Source organism: Lissotriton vulgaris, chromosome 10 (assembly GCF_964263255.1).
Source record: "Lissotriton vulgaris chromosome 10, aLisVul1.2, whole genome shotgun sequence".
Taxonomy (NCBI): domain Eukaryota; kingdom Metazoa; phylum Chordata; class Amphibia; order Caudata; family Salamandridae; genus Lissotriton; species Lissotriton vulgaris.
Window position 1 is genome coordinate 1,044,914,307 of NC_141698.1, and position 16,463 is coordinate 1,044,930,769.

The 16,463-nt window shown below is 47.7% G+C and overlaps 1 protein-coding gene across 5 annotated transcripts in view; it reads left to right on the forward strand.

The window, feature by feature from the left end:
* Positions 1-16,463, forward strand: part of TCAIM (T cell activation inhibitor, mitochondrial) — a 495,335-nt gene that overhangs the window by 37,233 nt on the left and 441,639 nt on the right. For 3 of the 5 annotated variants that reach the window (XM_086942093.1, XM_086942094.1, XM_086942095.1), the window contains 2 exons: positions 120-175; positions 15,105-15,225. In XM_086942093.1, coding sequence (XP_086798219.1) covers positions 147-175; positions 15,105-15,225 — 150 coding nt within the window. In that variant the 5' untranslated portion in view covers positions 120-146. Of the gene's footprint in view, positions 1-100; positions 176-15,104; positions 15,226-16,463 lie in introns of all 5 variants that reach the window. The other 2 variants (XM_086942097.1, XM_086942096.1) reach the window with 1 other exon arrangement.

Sequence of the window (16,463 nt, forward strand, 5' to 3'; positions counted from 1 at the left end):
CATATAGGTTTGATGCCTCAACAGTTCTGTCTTTCTAGGTACCTTCATGAATCTAGTATTTTCTGTTCTTGATTTTGCCTTATTTCTTGTTTCTTTAAAGATTTCTCTTCATTCTACAGGCTGGTCAGTGGGATCAATGTACAGATATGTTTTGCTTCTCAAGAACCATCAAGAGGTGAGATTGCTGAATGTATTCAGTTTTCTAGGTGTGTCTGCTAACAATGTTTACATAATTTACTTGCTGTGTTTATTTATTTATTTACTTATTTATTGTTGCAGGATAGTTGACTGTACATATACATGCACTTTTCAATATTATTTAATATAACTCCTGTAGTTATTAGTTTAGCTCCTACCCTCGAAAGCATCTCTTTCATGAATATAATGAAGTCTCCATGATACAATACAGTATTTGGAATGCCAAACTATGTGATTTCTTGATTTTACATCCACTTGCATGGAATTAATGTTACTCTTAAAGGTAAAAATTAAAGCCAGGGAATGACAATTGTTGAAAATTCTTTCAACATGATTGCCTATCATTTTGGAAAATGTGCTGGTGTTCAGTTTGGTCTTCCACTAAGCATTACTAGTGACCGCCATTCACTCTCTTATGACCACTCACAGGGGGAGATTTTATGTTCCTGCTTTAGTGGCGTAAGTCTGGTTTCTGAGTGATATGTTATGGTTATAATGTTTGTGGGGCATCCACCAACACCATACTTACATCTGAATTTTGCTACCTTAAATGTTTCTTTAAAACGTGTGTTCTATACCCATACTTCCTACGGAGAGTTAATCCTGGTCTTATTGTGCCAAACACCAGTCTGGCAGGCAGCATTTCCAGGATGCTTCCAGCAGTGCCATTGATGTGTGCCTGAAGAGGCAATGAGGTCTGTCATTCACTGTTCATTAAAATAGTTCACATTTGGTCAACCTGGCAGCAGGTCTTTCAATCATTTGCTAGCTTTTTTAAATGTATTTTTAAAATATTTGTATTCGTTTTTTGAATATTACTGCGTAACCGTTTTAAGCATACACAATAAACTTTGCACAGTATCCTTCCACCAGAAACATTTTCAAGTATTATACAGTCACAAATATACAGTATTCCAACAGTTGAGATCAGAAATTTCTCAGCTAGTCGTGTGTCCGTGGGCCTATTCAGAGTCTGAACGTGCATCCTCATTATCTAATGGTGGTTCACAGATATTACCTCTGTAGGCATTCCACGCCCCCCAAATTTTATTCCATTTTTTGGGGCAGCCCCTGCTGCTGAACACCGCCCTTTCCGTTATCATGGCCGCATCCATATCTCCCCTCCATGCCGCTAAGGTAGGTTTATCTGCTCCACCCCATCTCTGCGCTATATTTCTCTTAGCCATCATTATACCCAGTGTCGCCCAGCTCTGTCCTGAATGTGTAAGATATTTAGAAGGCAATGCCTGAGTTCCGGTAGCAGTGAGACTCCCTCTGATTGAGACATGGTTCTTAATACCTGTGTCCAGTATTCAGCTATTCTGGGGCAATCCCATATGGTGTGATATAAGGTCCCCTCTTCACCACGTCCCCTCAGTCAGTAGGGATGATCTATCCTTCCTATCTTATGTAAAGTGCTTCTAGTGTAGTAGGAGCGGTGTAATATGCGCAATTGTACCAAACGGAGACTCGAGGGAATGCCCACCTCCTTCGGGGATGCTAGTGCCTCCTGCCCTTCTGATTCATCAATCTCCCCACAATCATGAGACCATTTCTCCCGTAGGGTTCCCGTTGTATCAGGCAAATTATTCACCAATTTACGGTAAATTAGGAAGGTCGCCCTCTTTGGCATGAAGTCAGTTATTTAACCTGTCCTCCAGAGAGGACGCCTCCGTGTCAGGTGTTAGTGCTGTTGTTAATGTGTGTCGTATCTGTACGTATCTGCACTGTTCAGAGGGGGCTAAGTCGTATTGCTGTCTTAGTGTGTCAAAGGAAAGTACTTCTCCTTTCTGCCACATATCCCCAATCGTCGATATTCCTATATCATCCCAGCTATCGAAACCCTTGGTGCCTCTAAGTTTCCCTAGCCGCTTTGTGTTCCACAGTGGAGTAAGCTGAGTCAATACCCCCTGCCACCCCAACTTTGCTTGCGCCGCATGCCATAGTGTAAGTGTGTGTCGTAGTGGTCCAAACTTTGTTAGAGATAATTTTTTATTGTAAAGGGGAGCCAGCATACCAGACAATCCTAATTGCTCTCTGTCCTCCTTTAGCGCCGGTTCCGATTGCGGAAAATGTATGAATTGATTAATTACTTTTAAATGTGCTGCCCAGTAATAAAGGTATATGTCTGGAAGCTCTATACCACCATCGTACCAGCTGCGTACCAGCTTGGTCTGTGCTTTACGCGCGGGCTTATGGCCCCACAGTAGAACAGAGACCTGAGCTGCATTGTTTTAAAATAGGAGGCTTGCACTGGATAGAGCGTGTTTTCTTAAATATATAGAAAACGAGGCAGAGCCATCATCTTAAAAAGCGTGCCGTTCCCAGCAGGGTCAGCGGTAGTGACTCCCAGTGTCATATGTCTTGCTTGAGACGTTTGAGCTGCGGCTGCAAATTCAGCTTGTAGAATTCGTCAGAATTGGCTGTGATATAAACCCCTAAGTATTTAAACGTGCTTTCTGCTGTCTGCAACGGACAGCCGTCCGGCAGGCACAGTGTCGGACCGTGGAGTACGCACATTGTGGATTTAGACCAGTTAATAGAATAGCCGGATGCCCGCCCATAAGCTGTGCAGACATCCAAAAGGGTGATTATAGAACGCCTAGTGGAAGTGAAATATAGCAGGATATCGTCGGCGTAGAGAGAGGTTTTATCCTCTCAATTATCTGCCCATTTGAGGCCCCTGATAGTCGGTTCCCATCGTATCCACTCCGCCAGAGGATCCAAAACCAGGGCAAACAATAGTGGCGACAGCAGGCTTCCTTGGCGCGTGCCCCTGGCCAAGGTAAAGTCTGCCGATATATGGCCATTAGCTGTGACCTGCGCCATGGGTTTAGTGTAAAGTAGTCGGACCCAGGCACAAAACTAAGGACCGAATCCCAAATGGCACAGCACCGCAAAGAGAAAGGGCCAATGGACCATGTCGAACGCCATATGTGCATCTGAGAGTATCACGGCCGGCTCCTGCAGATAGACTGCACGTGCCATCACCCCATGTAGTCTTCTTAAATTTAGTGCTGTGTTTCTGCCAGGCATAAAGCCCGATTGGTCCCGATGTATGAGCTTAGACACGTGTGGCGTAAATCGAAGCGCTAATAATTTGGCGAGGATTTTGGCCTCAGCATTCATGAGAGAAATATGCCGATATGATGTGCATTGATCCGCCGGTTTCCCAGGCTTTAAAATGGCTACTATGGTGGCCGTGCGCTGGTCCGGTGGGAGTTCTCCTGTCTCCAGACTTTCAGCAAACATATTTAGCAGGTGTGGCGCAAGTGAGTCAGTCATTTTTTTATATAATTCGACCGGTATGTCATTGGGCCCTACCGCCTTGCCCGGTTGTAATGCCTTAATAGCTATTGCCACCTCCTCCGTCGTGAGGTCACCTTCTAATAATTGCGCTTCTTCAGGGGTTAATTTGGGCATTTTGAGGTCTTTTATGTATGACAGTGCTTCCTCCTCCGAGATCGTCGAGTCTGAGGAGTATATTTTCAGGAAGTGTCGTGCTAACATGCTTACTATTGTGTTTGGTTCCGTAGTGGGTTGCCCTCCCTCCATTGCAAGCTGCGCTATCCTATCCCGTTTGTCCAGCCATGCCAGCAGTTTACCTGCCTTGTCCCCAACGTCATACATTTTATGTTGTGTGCTTGTCAGTTGTTGTCTGGCCAATTCCGTCAGATATTCCTTGTGGCGGCGCTGTGCAGTCTGCAAGCTATGGGCTGCATCGGGGGCATTTGCTAGCTTTTTGGCCACTGTCAGAATATCCCCAACAGATCATACCCACTCTGGTGCTGCTAAACAGTATATTTCAGGTCCAAGCTTGGTGAACAACCAAGAGATCATGTTCTACTGAGACTAAATCTGCTTCAATATCTGAGATGGGAGGGGACTAGGACGAGCACCACATGTTCCCACAAGAGAAAGAAACAGACAAGACTTCACAATAGTGCCAGCAACAACAATGCGTAAGATTCGTAACAGTGCGAAATATCACAGAGATCAACTCCTCTTGTGCAAAGTATACAGAGGAACAATGGAGTTGACTCAGCCCTTGAGCCTGGTCCATGGCAGCTGCAGCAGATGCAAACTGTAAACAACCTTTGGAGAGAGACGAGACTAGCAGCTGTAAGAGTACGCATTGTTTTATGTCTATTACACTACAACATTTATGCCATGTGGTTTAAACTGCATTTATAATGTACTCCTACGCTATACAAAGAATTGCAGGCCTGGTCTGCGATATCTGAAGCCTCGTTTTTACCGTTGGACTCAGCAGAAAAGTCTCTGCTGTGCATCTCTTAATCAAGGCTCTTTCAACCATTTTCTGAAGAAAACCAGGGTCAAGAATGAGTATATCAGATATTTGTGTGCTAAATGCTGGAACATGCAGTGGAGTGACCTATTCGACCTCACATGATGAGGCTTATAATGGAAAAAATGTCTGAAAAACAGATCAAAGGGAGCAGAAGTACACACATCACATTCTCAAATAGAAATCCTCTTACAGATCCAGATGCTCAGGGAGGTGGATGATAAGAGGAAAGCTGAAGCAATGGCTACACTAACAAGTGGCTAAGGGTGTTGTGGGCACTGCACAGGAAGGCTGATATCTCTACTAGGATTACACATATACAGTAAAAAAATAAATTGTTGTATGGGAGAGTGCACTTCTTGGGAACAGTGTGCACCACACAATATGTACCAGCAAGATCTGGAGGTGGAGTGCTGGACAACCAGGCCAAAGCAGCAAGCATCAACATATTTGGCATCCATGCTGAAGAAGGTGACCTCATTTTTAGGTCTCGCGACCTATCGATGTGCGCAAGCGCATCCAGCGGAGCGAGAATTCATGTGGCGAAAACAGCTTCAAACCAAAGGGCTTTCAGCCCCGCGGTTTTCATGCTGTTCACGTGAACCACGTGATAACATGCACGCGCATTCAGGGCCAGCCAACCCAGCACATCAAAGGGCTTCTCCTCCCCTAATTATTCATGGCCGGCCGCAGGCCGGCCGTACTTTCAGTTGACCGGAACGGCTTCTCCTCACCTAATTAGGGGAGGAGAAGCCCTTTGATGTGCTTCACACCAATGCGCCTCAGTCATTCCTCTTCTTTGTATTTGCTTCCAGACTCCGATCTGCTCATGTGCACAAGACGCTTTACACATTACACTCATCTGCCTGAAGTGGGAGTTTTAAACAAGCAAAGCTGGTCCTTCTGTACTTGCAGTTTCACTTCTAATGTGTGTTATTTATCATGATTTTTAGCTGAGGTCTATCACGCTCGTTCATGAGTTTGATCTCTTCATACTGTGAAATGTTTTCAAAGTTGTTTTTGATTGTCTTACCGCTGGAGGTCTCCCTGTGCTACATTTAGCCTCTGACACATGCAACGCCACGCAACCACGCAACGCCACTCAACCACGCAACGCCACTCAACCACGCAACGCCACTCAACCACGCAACGCCACTCAACCACGCAACTCCACTCAACTACGCCACGCAACTACGCAACGCCACGCAACTACGCAACGCCACGCAACTACGCAACGCCACTCAACTACGCAACGCCACTCAACTACGCAACGTCACTCAACTACGCAACGTCACTCAACTACGCACGCCACTCAATTACGCAACGCCACTCAACTACGCAACGCCACTCAACTACGCAACGCCACTCAACCACGCAACGCCACTCAACCACGCAACGCCACTCAACCACGCAACGCCACTCAACCACGCAACGCCACTCAACCACGCAACGCCACTCAACTACGCAACGCCACTCAACTACGCAACGCCACTCAACTACGCAACGCCACGCAACTACGCAACGCCACGCAACTACGCAACGCCACGCAACTACGCAACGCCACGCAACTACGCAACGCCACGCAACTACGCAACGCCACGCAACTACGCAATGCCACGCAACAACGCAATGCCACGCAACGCCACTCAACTACGCAACGCCACTCAACTACGCAACGCCACTCAACTACGCAACGCCACTCAACAACGCCACGCAACTACGCAACGCCACGCAACTACACGCAACTACGCAACGCCACGCAACGACGCAACGCCACGCAATGACGCAACGCCACGCAACGACGCAACGCCACTCAACTACGCAACGCCACTCAACTACGCAACGCCACTCAACTACGCAACGCCACTCAACTACGCAACGCCACGCAACGCCACAACTACGCAACGCCACTCAACTACGCAACGCCACTCAACTACGCAACGCCACTCAACTACGCAACGCCACGCAACTATGCAACGCCACGCAACTACGCAACGCCACTCAACTACGCAACGCCACGCAACTACACGCAACTACGCAACGCCACGCAACTACACGCAACTACGCAACGCCACGCAACTACGCAACGCCACTCACACATGCAACGCCACTCAACCACGCAACGCCACTCAACCACGCAACGCCACTCAACCACGCAACGCCACTCAACTACGCAACGCCACTCAACTACGCAACGCCACGCAACTACGCAACGCCACGCAACGACGCAACGCCACGCAACGCCACTCAACTACGCAACGCCACTCAACTACGCAACGCCACTCAACTACGCAACGCCACTCAACTATGCAACGCCACTCAACTATGCAACGCCACGCAACTACGCAACGCCACGCAACTACACGCAACTACGCAACGCCACGCAACGACGCAACGCCACTCAACTACGCAACGCCACTCAACTACGCAACGCCACTCAACTACGCAACGCCACTCAACTACGCAACGCCACTCAACTACGCAACGCCACTCAACTACGCAACGCCACGCAACGCCACAACTACGCAACGCCACTCAACTACGCAACGCCACTCAACTACGCAACGCCACTGAACTACGCAACGCCACGCAACTACGCAACGCCACGCAACTACGCAACGCCACTCAACTACGCAACGCCACGCAACGCCACGCAACGCCACGCAACTACGCAACGCCACGCAACTACGCAACGCCACGCAACTACGCAACGCCACGCAACGCCACGCAACTACGCAACGCCACGCAACTACGCAACGCCACGCAACTACGCAACGCCACGCAACTACGCAACGCCACGCAACTACGCAACGCCACTCAACTACGCAACGCCACTCAACTACGCAACGCCACTCAACTACGCAACGCCACTCATCTACGCAACGCCACTCACACATGCAACGCCACTCAACTACGCAACGCCACTCAACTACGCAACGCCACTCAACTACGCAACGCCACTCAACTACGCAACGCCACTCAACTACGCAACGCCACTCATCTACGCAACGCCACTCATCTACGCAACGCCACTCATCTACGCAACGCCACTCAACCACGCAACGCCACTCAACTACGCAACGCCACTCAACTACGCAACGCCACTCAACCACGCAACGCCACTCAACTACGCAACGCCACTCAACTACGCAACGCCACTCAACTACGCAACGCCACTCAACTACGCAACGCCACTCAACTACGCAACGCCACTCAACTACGCACACATGCAACGCCACTCAACCACGCAACACCACTCAACCACGCAACACCACTCAACCACGCAACGCCACTCAACCACGCAACGCCACTCAACCACGCAACGCCACTCAACCACGCAACGCCACTCAACTACGCGACGCCACTCAACTACGCAACGCCACTCAACTACGCAACGCCACGCAACTACGCAACGCCACTCAGCCACGCAACGCCACTCAGCCACGCAACGCCACTCAGCCACGCAACGCCACTCAGCCACGCAGTGCCACTTTCACACACACTGTGCAGTGCACAATAGGTCTCGCAGTAGGAAAGTTGGAGATATTGGTTTTTTAAATGACAAAGCCCTTTATGTTTTTAACATGCAAAATAAAAGGCATTGTTATTTGCAATTGTAATAGCTCCAACTTTCCTACTGCGAGACCTATTGGCAACGCCAGTGCTTGTTTGACCATGTGATGAATTCAGTTCTTAATCTATGCAGCTCCAGATCTCTCTGTACAAAGAGAAGACCTTCAACCGTCCCCTCAAGGTGCCAGTAGAGGGAGGAATCTTGAAACAAGGAGATACTTGGTATCACTTTTAAAAACCTATCAACACAGACAGTAGAGTGAAGGTAAAGTAGAAAGAATTTGGATATAGGGTAGAAGTAATGGTATGTTGAGGGTCTAAGGTATGATACTAATAAAACAAAAAATGTGTGTGGAGGGTCAAGGGGAATATTTCACGACCTGTCTACTCGCTCCCCAACTGTCTAAGGTCCTGAAGAAAGCCGGGGTAACCCCCCAATAGGCTGAAACATGTCGACCGTCCTGCACAGCGCCATAGGGTAGTCTTACTACTGGGCGTGTTTTTAACTTTGACACATCGACTTCCTTTCAAACCTTTGTGCTGAGTCTGTGTAGTCAATTTTATCCATCACTACCACTTGAGCACTGCACTTTGTCAACGACCATTTCACGATGAGCTACATGGCTAGAGTACTGACATTCATTCCCGCACCGACACTGTATGGTCCGGTCGTGGTGTTGAATGACCAGAAAACCCCCACATGACGTAAACTCCAGCGAAAAGGTTGGGCTGATGGGTCTGGTTCTAGCGCAAGTTTCTCAACAGCTTTCGCACACGTACATCCAACTGTCTTACAGTTACTAGCATAGTTATACACCATCCCTAGACCTGGTCTGCTCTGTTGTGTGTTGTGCGGTCTAAGACATGAGACAGATGAGAAAGAAAATAGTAATGGGCTTAAAAAGGAGTTGTACATGTACATCCAAGCGATGTCATCACCAAGGGTTAGAGCCGTAGGTTCGTCTGGAGCGGGTTCACAGGGTGGGGCCACGTGCTCCATGAGATTCCAGAAAACCCAGAGAAGTGCTGGCAAAATTCAGCTCTGTTAAAATCAAGAAGTTGGTCCTCCAGAAGGCGCGGGTCCTCGACAAAGTGTCATTCCAGAATGCAACGTGTTCGCTATACCAAGATGTAGCCCAAGCCACACTTGCTCGGCACCAGCAGTTCCGACCTGTCACTACAGCACTAAGAGTCCGCAAGGTGAAATATCGCTGTATTTATCCCTTTGGTTTTGCTTTTACACTGGACAACAAGAACTATCACTGAACAGTATTAGAAGAGTCAGCGGTTATTCTAGGTGTCGAAGTGCCATCCCCGACGCCGGCGGTGGAATCGAGAGGTGTAGAGGCGACGGCAAGCTCGAAGAAGCAGGGGTTGGCCCTGGCTACAGCAGTGGAGAGCAGGAAAGAACACTACGGGATGAGGTGATCCTTGATCTTTATAATTCAGAGTCTTTGTTCCACCTGAGAAATCCAGTATGACTTGTGGTGTGCGGGCCATTGCAGGGGCCTTAGGAACATGCCAGTCCAGCCTCAGACACTCTGACTCTTTTGATGAGACTGTGGGGGGAGGGAAAGGCTCAAAGTTATCTTGCAGTCTAAAATGCTCTAAGTCATTCTCTGCTGCAGTCTCCTTCATGTGGACTCCCTGCTCTCTCTGGCCTTTTCGGATCTTGATTTTTGTGTTTGCTAATAACTCCTGTATTGAATATGTAATCATTCTGTAATTAATTGTGAATATTTTTGTAACTTGTCACACGCGGTTTCCTTATGTAAAGCACTCTGATAGCTACAGGTCTAGCCAGCGCTATATAAAATTCAAATAAATAAATCTGGCAGTGTAAGACCTTAAAGACTGTGCAGACCTTTCCAGAGGATGGCAAGAATGGAAAGAACTCTCACTGAATTAGGATGAAGACTCGTGAAATTTAGTGATTTCAGGTAATGCAAGAACAATTGTTCCAGTTTGATAAGCCTCTACTGCGGATATTCAAGGGGAGCAAAATACTGAGAACAACTTATTGAATGAACCTTCAATTGGATTAGTTGCTTTACCTATTTACTCCTTCCATTGCCTGTCTCCTTTCTTTTCCATCTCTCTACTTCTCTACAACTCTATCCTTTATTATACATCTCTTCCCATTCCCATCTCCGAACTGTGCGAAGGTGTAGAGAAACAATATGTTTGTTTGGAGTAATGACAAGTTCCTTTAAAATATTGATGCAATTAAAATGATAGTTAGAGTTGTTTGCAGGGAGGGCAGCATACATGTATTTCCTTTTTGCAATTGTTAATATGTTTGGCCTAATTTGAAATAAATACAAAAAGGCAATCAATCGACATGCTAACCCAAATTGTGTACTTCCTTTAGTAGGAAATTGCATTCCTCAGCAGCGATATCACTAAAAATCTTGCACTGTAGCTCCATCCCTACATAAGGCCTCTAGTTGTTGTGCTGTTTCATCTGTCAATAAATTATGCATTTCAGGCATAATTATCAAAGGGTCACTATGTCATACACCTAATAGTAAGAGATGTGTAAGTTCTGGTCCTGTATGAATAACAAACCTTTATTTTATAGCACTAAACACAATTTTGCCATTCATGAGCCTTGTAGATATAAGGTTTTACGATTCACCAATGTAATGCTACTTGCTATATCAACCTCAGAAGGACGAAAAGCTGAATGTATTCCTTAAACACATTCTATGATTGTAAAAGTAAAATTAGAATCTATGTAGGTGAGACCAAAGGCCATATCCAGTACAGGTGAATAGAAATGTGCCTAGCACCGTAAAGGGTAAGTTTCAATACTGCTCACCAACAATGCTAGAATTGGGGATCTCTGGTTGACTGAGGCTTGCGCCAAAGCTAGGCAGAGACCGCCACTCTAGTTAGGGCAAGGGAGTTACACTCCAACGAGCAGTCAGGCTTATCCCGGAGGCAATGTGTAAAGCATTTGCACACGCACACAACAGTAACAACATCCCAGGCACACCACAAAAGGAACCCCACACAAGGTTATATCAAAAATAGCCTTTGTATTCTCAAAACACATTAGAATAGTAAACACATGCTGTACGCTGTGCCAACTGGCACTGGGCAATATTTGCAAGGGATTATGTACACCTGACAGGGCCACCTGGACAGCTGTCAGAATCATCACAAGGTGAACTTGGTAAAAGTAAAATAGGTCCTAAAATGTACCACAAGTAAACACTGGTAATCACTGTACTTTGCATCAGTCTGTGACATAAACTACATTATGCACAGTATCCCACAAGTCTAAATACATTAGACCCTAACCACCTAAGTATAACTCACACTAGGGGCGTAAATCACACAGGGAAGTATAATCTCCCTAACATAAACCAAAATAGGTAAAACAACATCATAATCGTAAACCATATCTAGAGGTATCAAATAGGGTGCACATAACATATTACACACCATACATTTCCTAGCACCAAAAGCATTAGCACATAAATCACATTAGGGCCTGGTGCCCTATAAATGGAATCATCCCCCTGGCCATCTCAGAAAGAGTGCTCAAACACCCTATGTCCATAAAGTCAGGGCTGCTGCCTAAGCAGCGAAGGTCAAGGTTGCACCACTGCGCAAAACCTAATCGTTGCAGCTGCCCACTACTTGCTGGGCAGCTGAGAACAATAACAGGATGGCCTAAACCATGCAGCTGGCACTAAGTGCTGCGCAGCTGTGGAAGGCCTGGCACCTCTGTGCCACTTCTGTCCCTCTCAGGGACTCAACTCGAATTGCACCTAAACGGTTCAGCTGCCCACTACTTGCTGGGCATCTGGAAGAGTTAGCAAATGCGGCAGGGGCTCTCAGTAGCCCTTAGGACAAAATGTGCCAAACGTTGGAGCCATCTAGGCTCTAAAAGAAAACATGTGTCTTGGAGCACTCTGGCTCCTGAACTGATTATGCGCCAACTAGTGAAAGAACTGGCCCCCAAACACTGAGGAGCGCTGGTGCTTTAAACAAATGTGCCCATGATGGAGCCATAGGCTCTGAAAATAATGCGGCCAATATAGAGGAAAACACCTGCCCCCAGCGTTGCAGCCGTAACCAAATGGTACCCCCAAGCTCCCCACACAGGGACTTTAAATAAATGGTGGGCACGTTGGAGCCATCTAGCTCTTTACATGATTAGCAAAACATTGGAGTGGCCCTCTAGCAAGCGGGTCCGCTCAGGGGGCCAAAGCACTGTAATGGGTCAAGGGGGCGGGCACCGATCATGTGCCCCGACTCCAACCCCCCTAAACAATGTAGGCATCCGCCGTACTCACCGGGGCCTCGTTGGACTCCACTCACCTCTCAGCCTCCTTCGAGTGTGGCGGGATGATGCTGGGCTCTCTCTCACACACGAGCCCCGCTGTGTCAGGCATAGTGCCGGTCCCTTTCCTGGGACCGGGGCTTCGAGGTAGGTGTTGCGAGGCCCCGAACTTCTCCTCACTTTACCCGGGGCTCTCGGACACCGCAGCTGCACTCTGCTTCCGGGGCTCCCCACAGCTCATGGGAGCCCTGCAACTCTTGCACCTCTTCCGGCCCGGCAGCAGTCCCCGCCCCTGTCACCGGCAGGAGTGCCTGGCTTCCGGGTCGGCCGAACAGGGCAGCGGCGGTGATGCTTAATCGCAGAAAAACGAGGGGTAGGCTCCCTCGGTGGTAAAAATATATGTTGAAGCGGGGTGGGCACCCACATTGGCTCTGATAAGCGGGGTGGGCACCCGCTCGGATGAAAGATAGAAATACAGGCAAAGTCGCAGTGTGGGCACCCGCGCAATTTAAATAAATATCAGAACGGCGGCCATAATGCAGGGTAGGCACCTGCTTAAGAAAGGCACAAAATTGGCTGACATGATGCAGGGTGGGCACCTGCAATGAAGGGGCCACGGGGGGAATCCCTGCGCTGGGTATTCCCTCTTACAGGGCCACCAAAGGGAAAAATAGAGCAAAATGGTCCTAGGGCATAGCTGTGCCAGCAAGAAGGTTCCCAAGAAGTCCTCCAGGCTCCAGGGGCTAGGCAGGGCCCAGGGAGGCAAGCCTTCCCCTGGGCCCCAGCAGCAGCACGCCCCTGGTAGATTCAAGTCCAGAACAAGAACATTTTCATGGGGTCACAACCCATTCTTTTATACACAACACTCCCTTTGTGACACAGCACAGGATTAGGAGGGTACCAGTTACAACTGGTTCAGGAGCACCTGAGCACTTTATTTTGCTCAGCTCCTCTTCTCTATTCACAGGACAGGCCAGGGACAGCAGATGCACCACAGGGGGTGGAACCAGCATTGTGGAGGGAAGGCCCAGCCCTATTCAGCTCCCAGGTGCAACTCCTCCCTCCCATCTACATGCTGATCTCCCTATTCACCACCGGGCAGACCCTTCCTGGCTCCTGGAGCCAAGCACACTAGCCAGCCCCTGTCACTCACAAGCCAGACAGTCAATTCACATTCACTGCACACAGAAATGCCAACTTCTAAAAGTGGCACTTCTACACTAGACACATTAAATCAGAAGTTCACACATACCAAACTCGCCCCTGCACCCTGCACTCCTCTCACATCAGGAACTACCATGGACACACATATGCCCCATGCATTCCTATGGGAGGGCAGGCCAATCTCACCACACGCACTCAGAGAGCACACGCACTTTCCACTGTCCCACAGTGCCAAAGTGCGCAGAGGCCACAAATCAACTAACATCATGTCATATTAACAGGCAAAAAATTCAGTGGTGATCTGGCCAAAAGGGCCAAGTCCAACAAATACCATTAAGGACTTGGAGGCGAGGATATGCTTTGTCTTTCTCCGCTTTATTAACATACCAAATTGCATAGCAGCCAGAAAGACATATTTAATAGAAACTTGTATGAGTCAAAAGTAAAACATGAGTAAAAAACATCAACTCCCATGACACTGAGGGAGGTCTCCAACACAATAGTTCTTCCATAGTGTCCATAAGCAGTACATAGTACTTTCACTCTGTTGGTTCCTCCGTTACGTTGGATTACGCTAATCCATCACTGATCCTGTTTCGAACCATAGTTTCTTGAAAGAACACAGACAGCGTAAGGCTCAATTGAAAAATCAATCCCGTAGGTGACTAGGATTCAACATTGGGTATGAGGGTGGTCGAGGCTTGCACCCTCCTCAGCACGCGAAAGCCCTCAGGAAAACCCGACCGGGCCTGGCTGCCTCACAGCGCGCTGTGAAGGGAACAATGAATTTGTGCAATAATTCGCCCGCAGGCGTCACTGCGGGATCAGCCCACAATACAGACTCCTGCCGGGGCGTCAACGTTAAATATGCTGGAGAAAATACAGACCCTGACCGGGCGTACTGTGTAGGCAGCGAGGACAAGGGTCGCCCGAACACGTCTCCTGCTGCGCGGTCCCTGCTCTGAGGAACCGCGATGCAGGACCTGCGAGACGAGCGAGTCCCCCTAGCGGGCCTTCAAAGCACCACAGATAATATGGCACTGGCCGAGTAAGGAGCGCGAAATGCTTCAGCGGCCGGAGAGAATCTGAAACCGAAAAAGGAAACAAGACGCGCATACACCGGTAAATAATCCGGCCACGGGGCAACGCAGAGCGCATTTCACCACGGGGGAAAAATACCACAATTAACAGGCAGTAACACTGAAATATCTACCAACAAACACGACAGATAAGAAAAGGTTGACTTAACTGGCTGCGAAACAGCAAAGAAAGAGGAGGAACCAACAGAGTGAAAGGACTATGTACTGTTTGTGGACCACTATGAAAGGACTATTGTGTGGGAGACCTCCCTCGGTGTCATGGGAGTTGATGTTTTTTACTCATGTTTTACTTATGATTCATACAAGTTTCAATTAAATATGTCTTTCTGGCTGCTATGAAATATGGGATGTTAATAAAGCAGAGAAAGACAAAGCATAATCTGAGCCTCCGGTCCTGACATATAATTCGGCAAAAATGTATCTGCCAATTTACAGCTCATGTATTTGTATTTCTGCATTTCCTTAGGTGGTGTTTGCATGAAGTGTTTCAGATGAGAGCCCTATCGGGGGCTGACGCTGTCAATGCTCTTAGACCCTTCTATTTCGCTGTTCATCCCGATTTCTTTGGCCAACATCCCAAAGAGCGGGTAAGCATCAAGCTTGTATTTGGAATATCTTTTGTAGTAATAACTATATTGCTTCATTTTGCATTTGTACTGTTTGAATGGTAGAAGGCTGAAAGAGCCTTGCCGGGATTCAAATGTTTGAGCTCCCTTAAGTGTCATTGAACCATCCTACTGACTCTGTGAGAACCAGTCTTCGACAAGGAGTCTGTGGCCGCATAAGGCACACAGGTGAACGGGTAATGTGACATATATTTGCAGTAAAACTATCATCAAGGAGGAGAATGGACACTTGTAACTACTTAACCATAGGTTAAGATGAGACACCCTCTTAAACGCAGTGTCTGAAGTGCGGTGTATATCTTTTATTCGCCCCACACTCGCGTTACGGCATTGTCATTGGGTGTTCCAAAACGTGCTATATGCCAGCCTCATCCAGAGGCAACCCCTGGTTTCGGTATAGTGTCCAGAGATAAAATAGGGAGGTACCCCAGAACGGAAAGTAAAAAACAAAAACTTCACCGCTAATGAATTTTAATAGAAAAGGTGAGGTTATGTTATTAAAAGTGTTCTCGGTATAACTTGAGGTCAAGTTATCCAGGATTCAGGGGCAGAGCAAGCACAAGACGCGGAATTTCTCCACGTGTTGCTCGGGACCAGTGAGTCCCAGTGTCCCCTGTTGAAGCTTCAGTTTTTCGGAATTGAGAAATCCTAAACAAGCATAAAACCAAAAAACAGACTCGTTTTTTTGAATTACTACACAAGTTGTGTAAATAACCTATTTGATGTTTGTGATGTTTGTCCTGACGAATGCTCCGTAGACCCGGCTGGGCAGTATGGATCAGAAACATGTTGACTTTGTTAAATTTATGGTATAAGGAGATCCGATAACTTGACCTCAAGTTATACCGAGAACACTTTTAATAACATAACCTCACCTTTTCTATTAAAATTCATTAGCGGTGAAGTTTTTGTTTTTTACTTTCCGTTCTGGGGTGCTCCCTATTTTATCTCTGGACACTACTACCGAAACCAGGGGTTGCCTCTGGATGAGGCTGGCATATAGCATGTTTTGGAACACCCAATGACAATGTCGTAACGCGAGTGTGGGGCGGATAAAAGATATACACCGCACTTCAGACACTGCGTTTATGAGGGTGTCTCATCTTAACCTATGGTTAAGTAGTTACAAGTGTCCATTCTCCTCCTTGATGATTGTTTGACTGAGACTGGGGAAACGAATGGACTCCTAATCCTCCTCC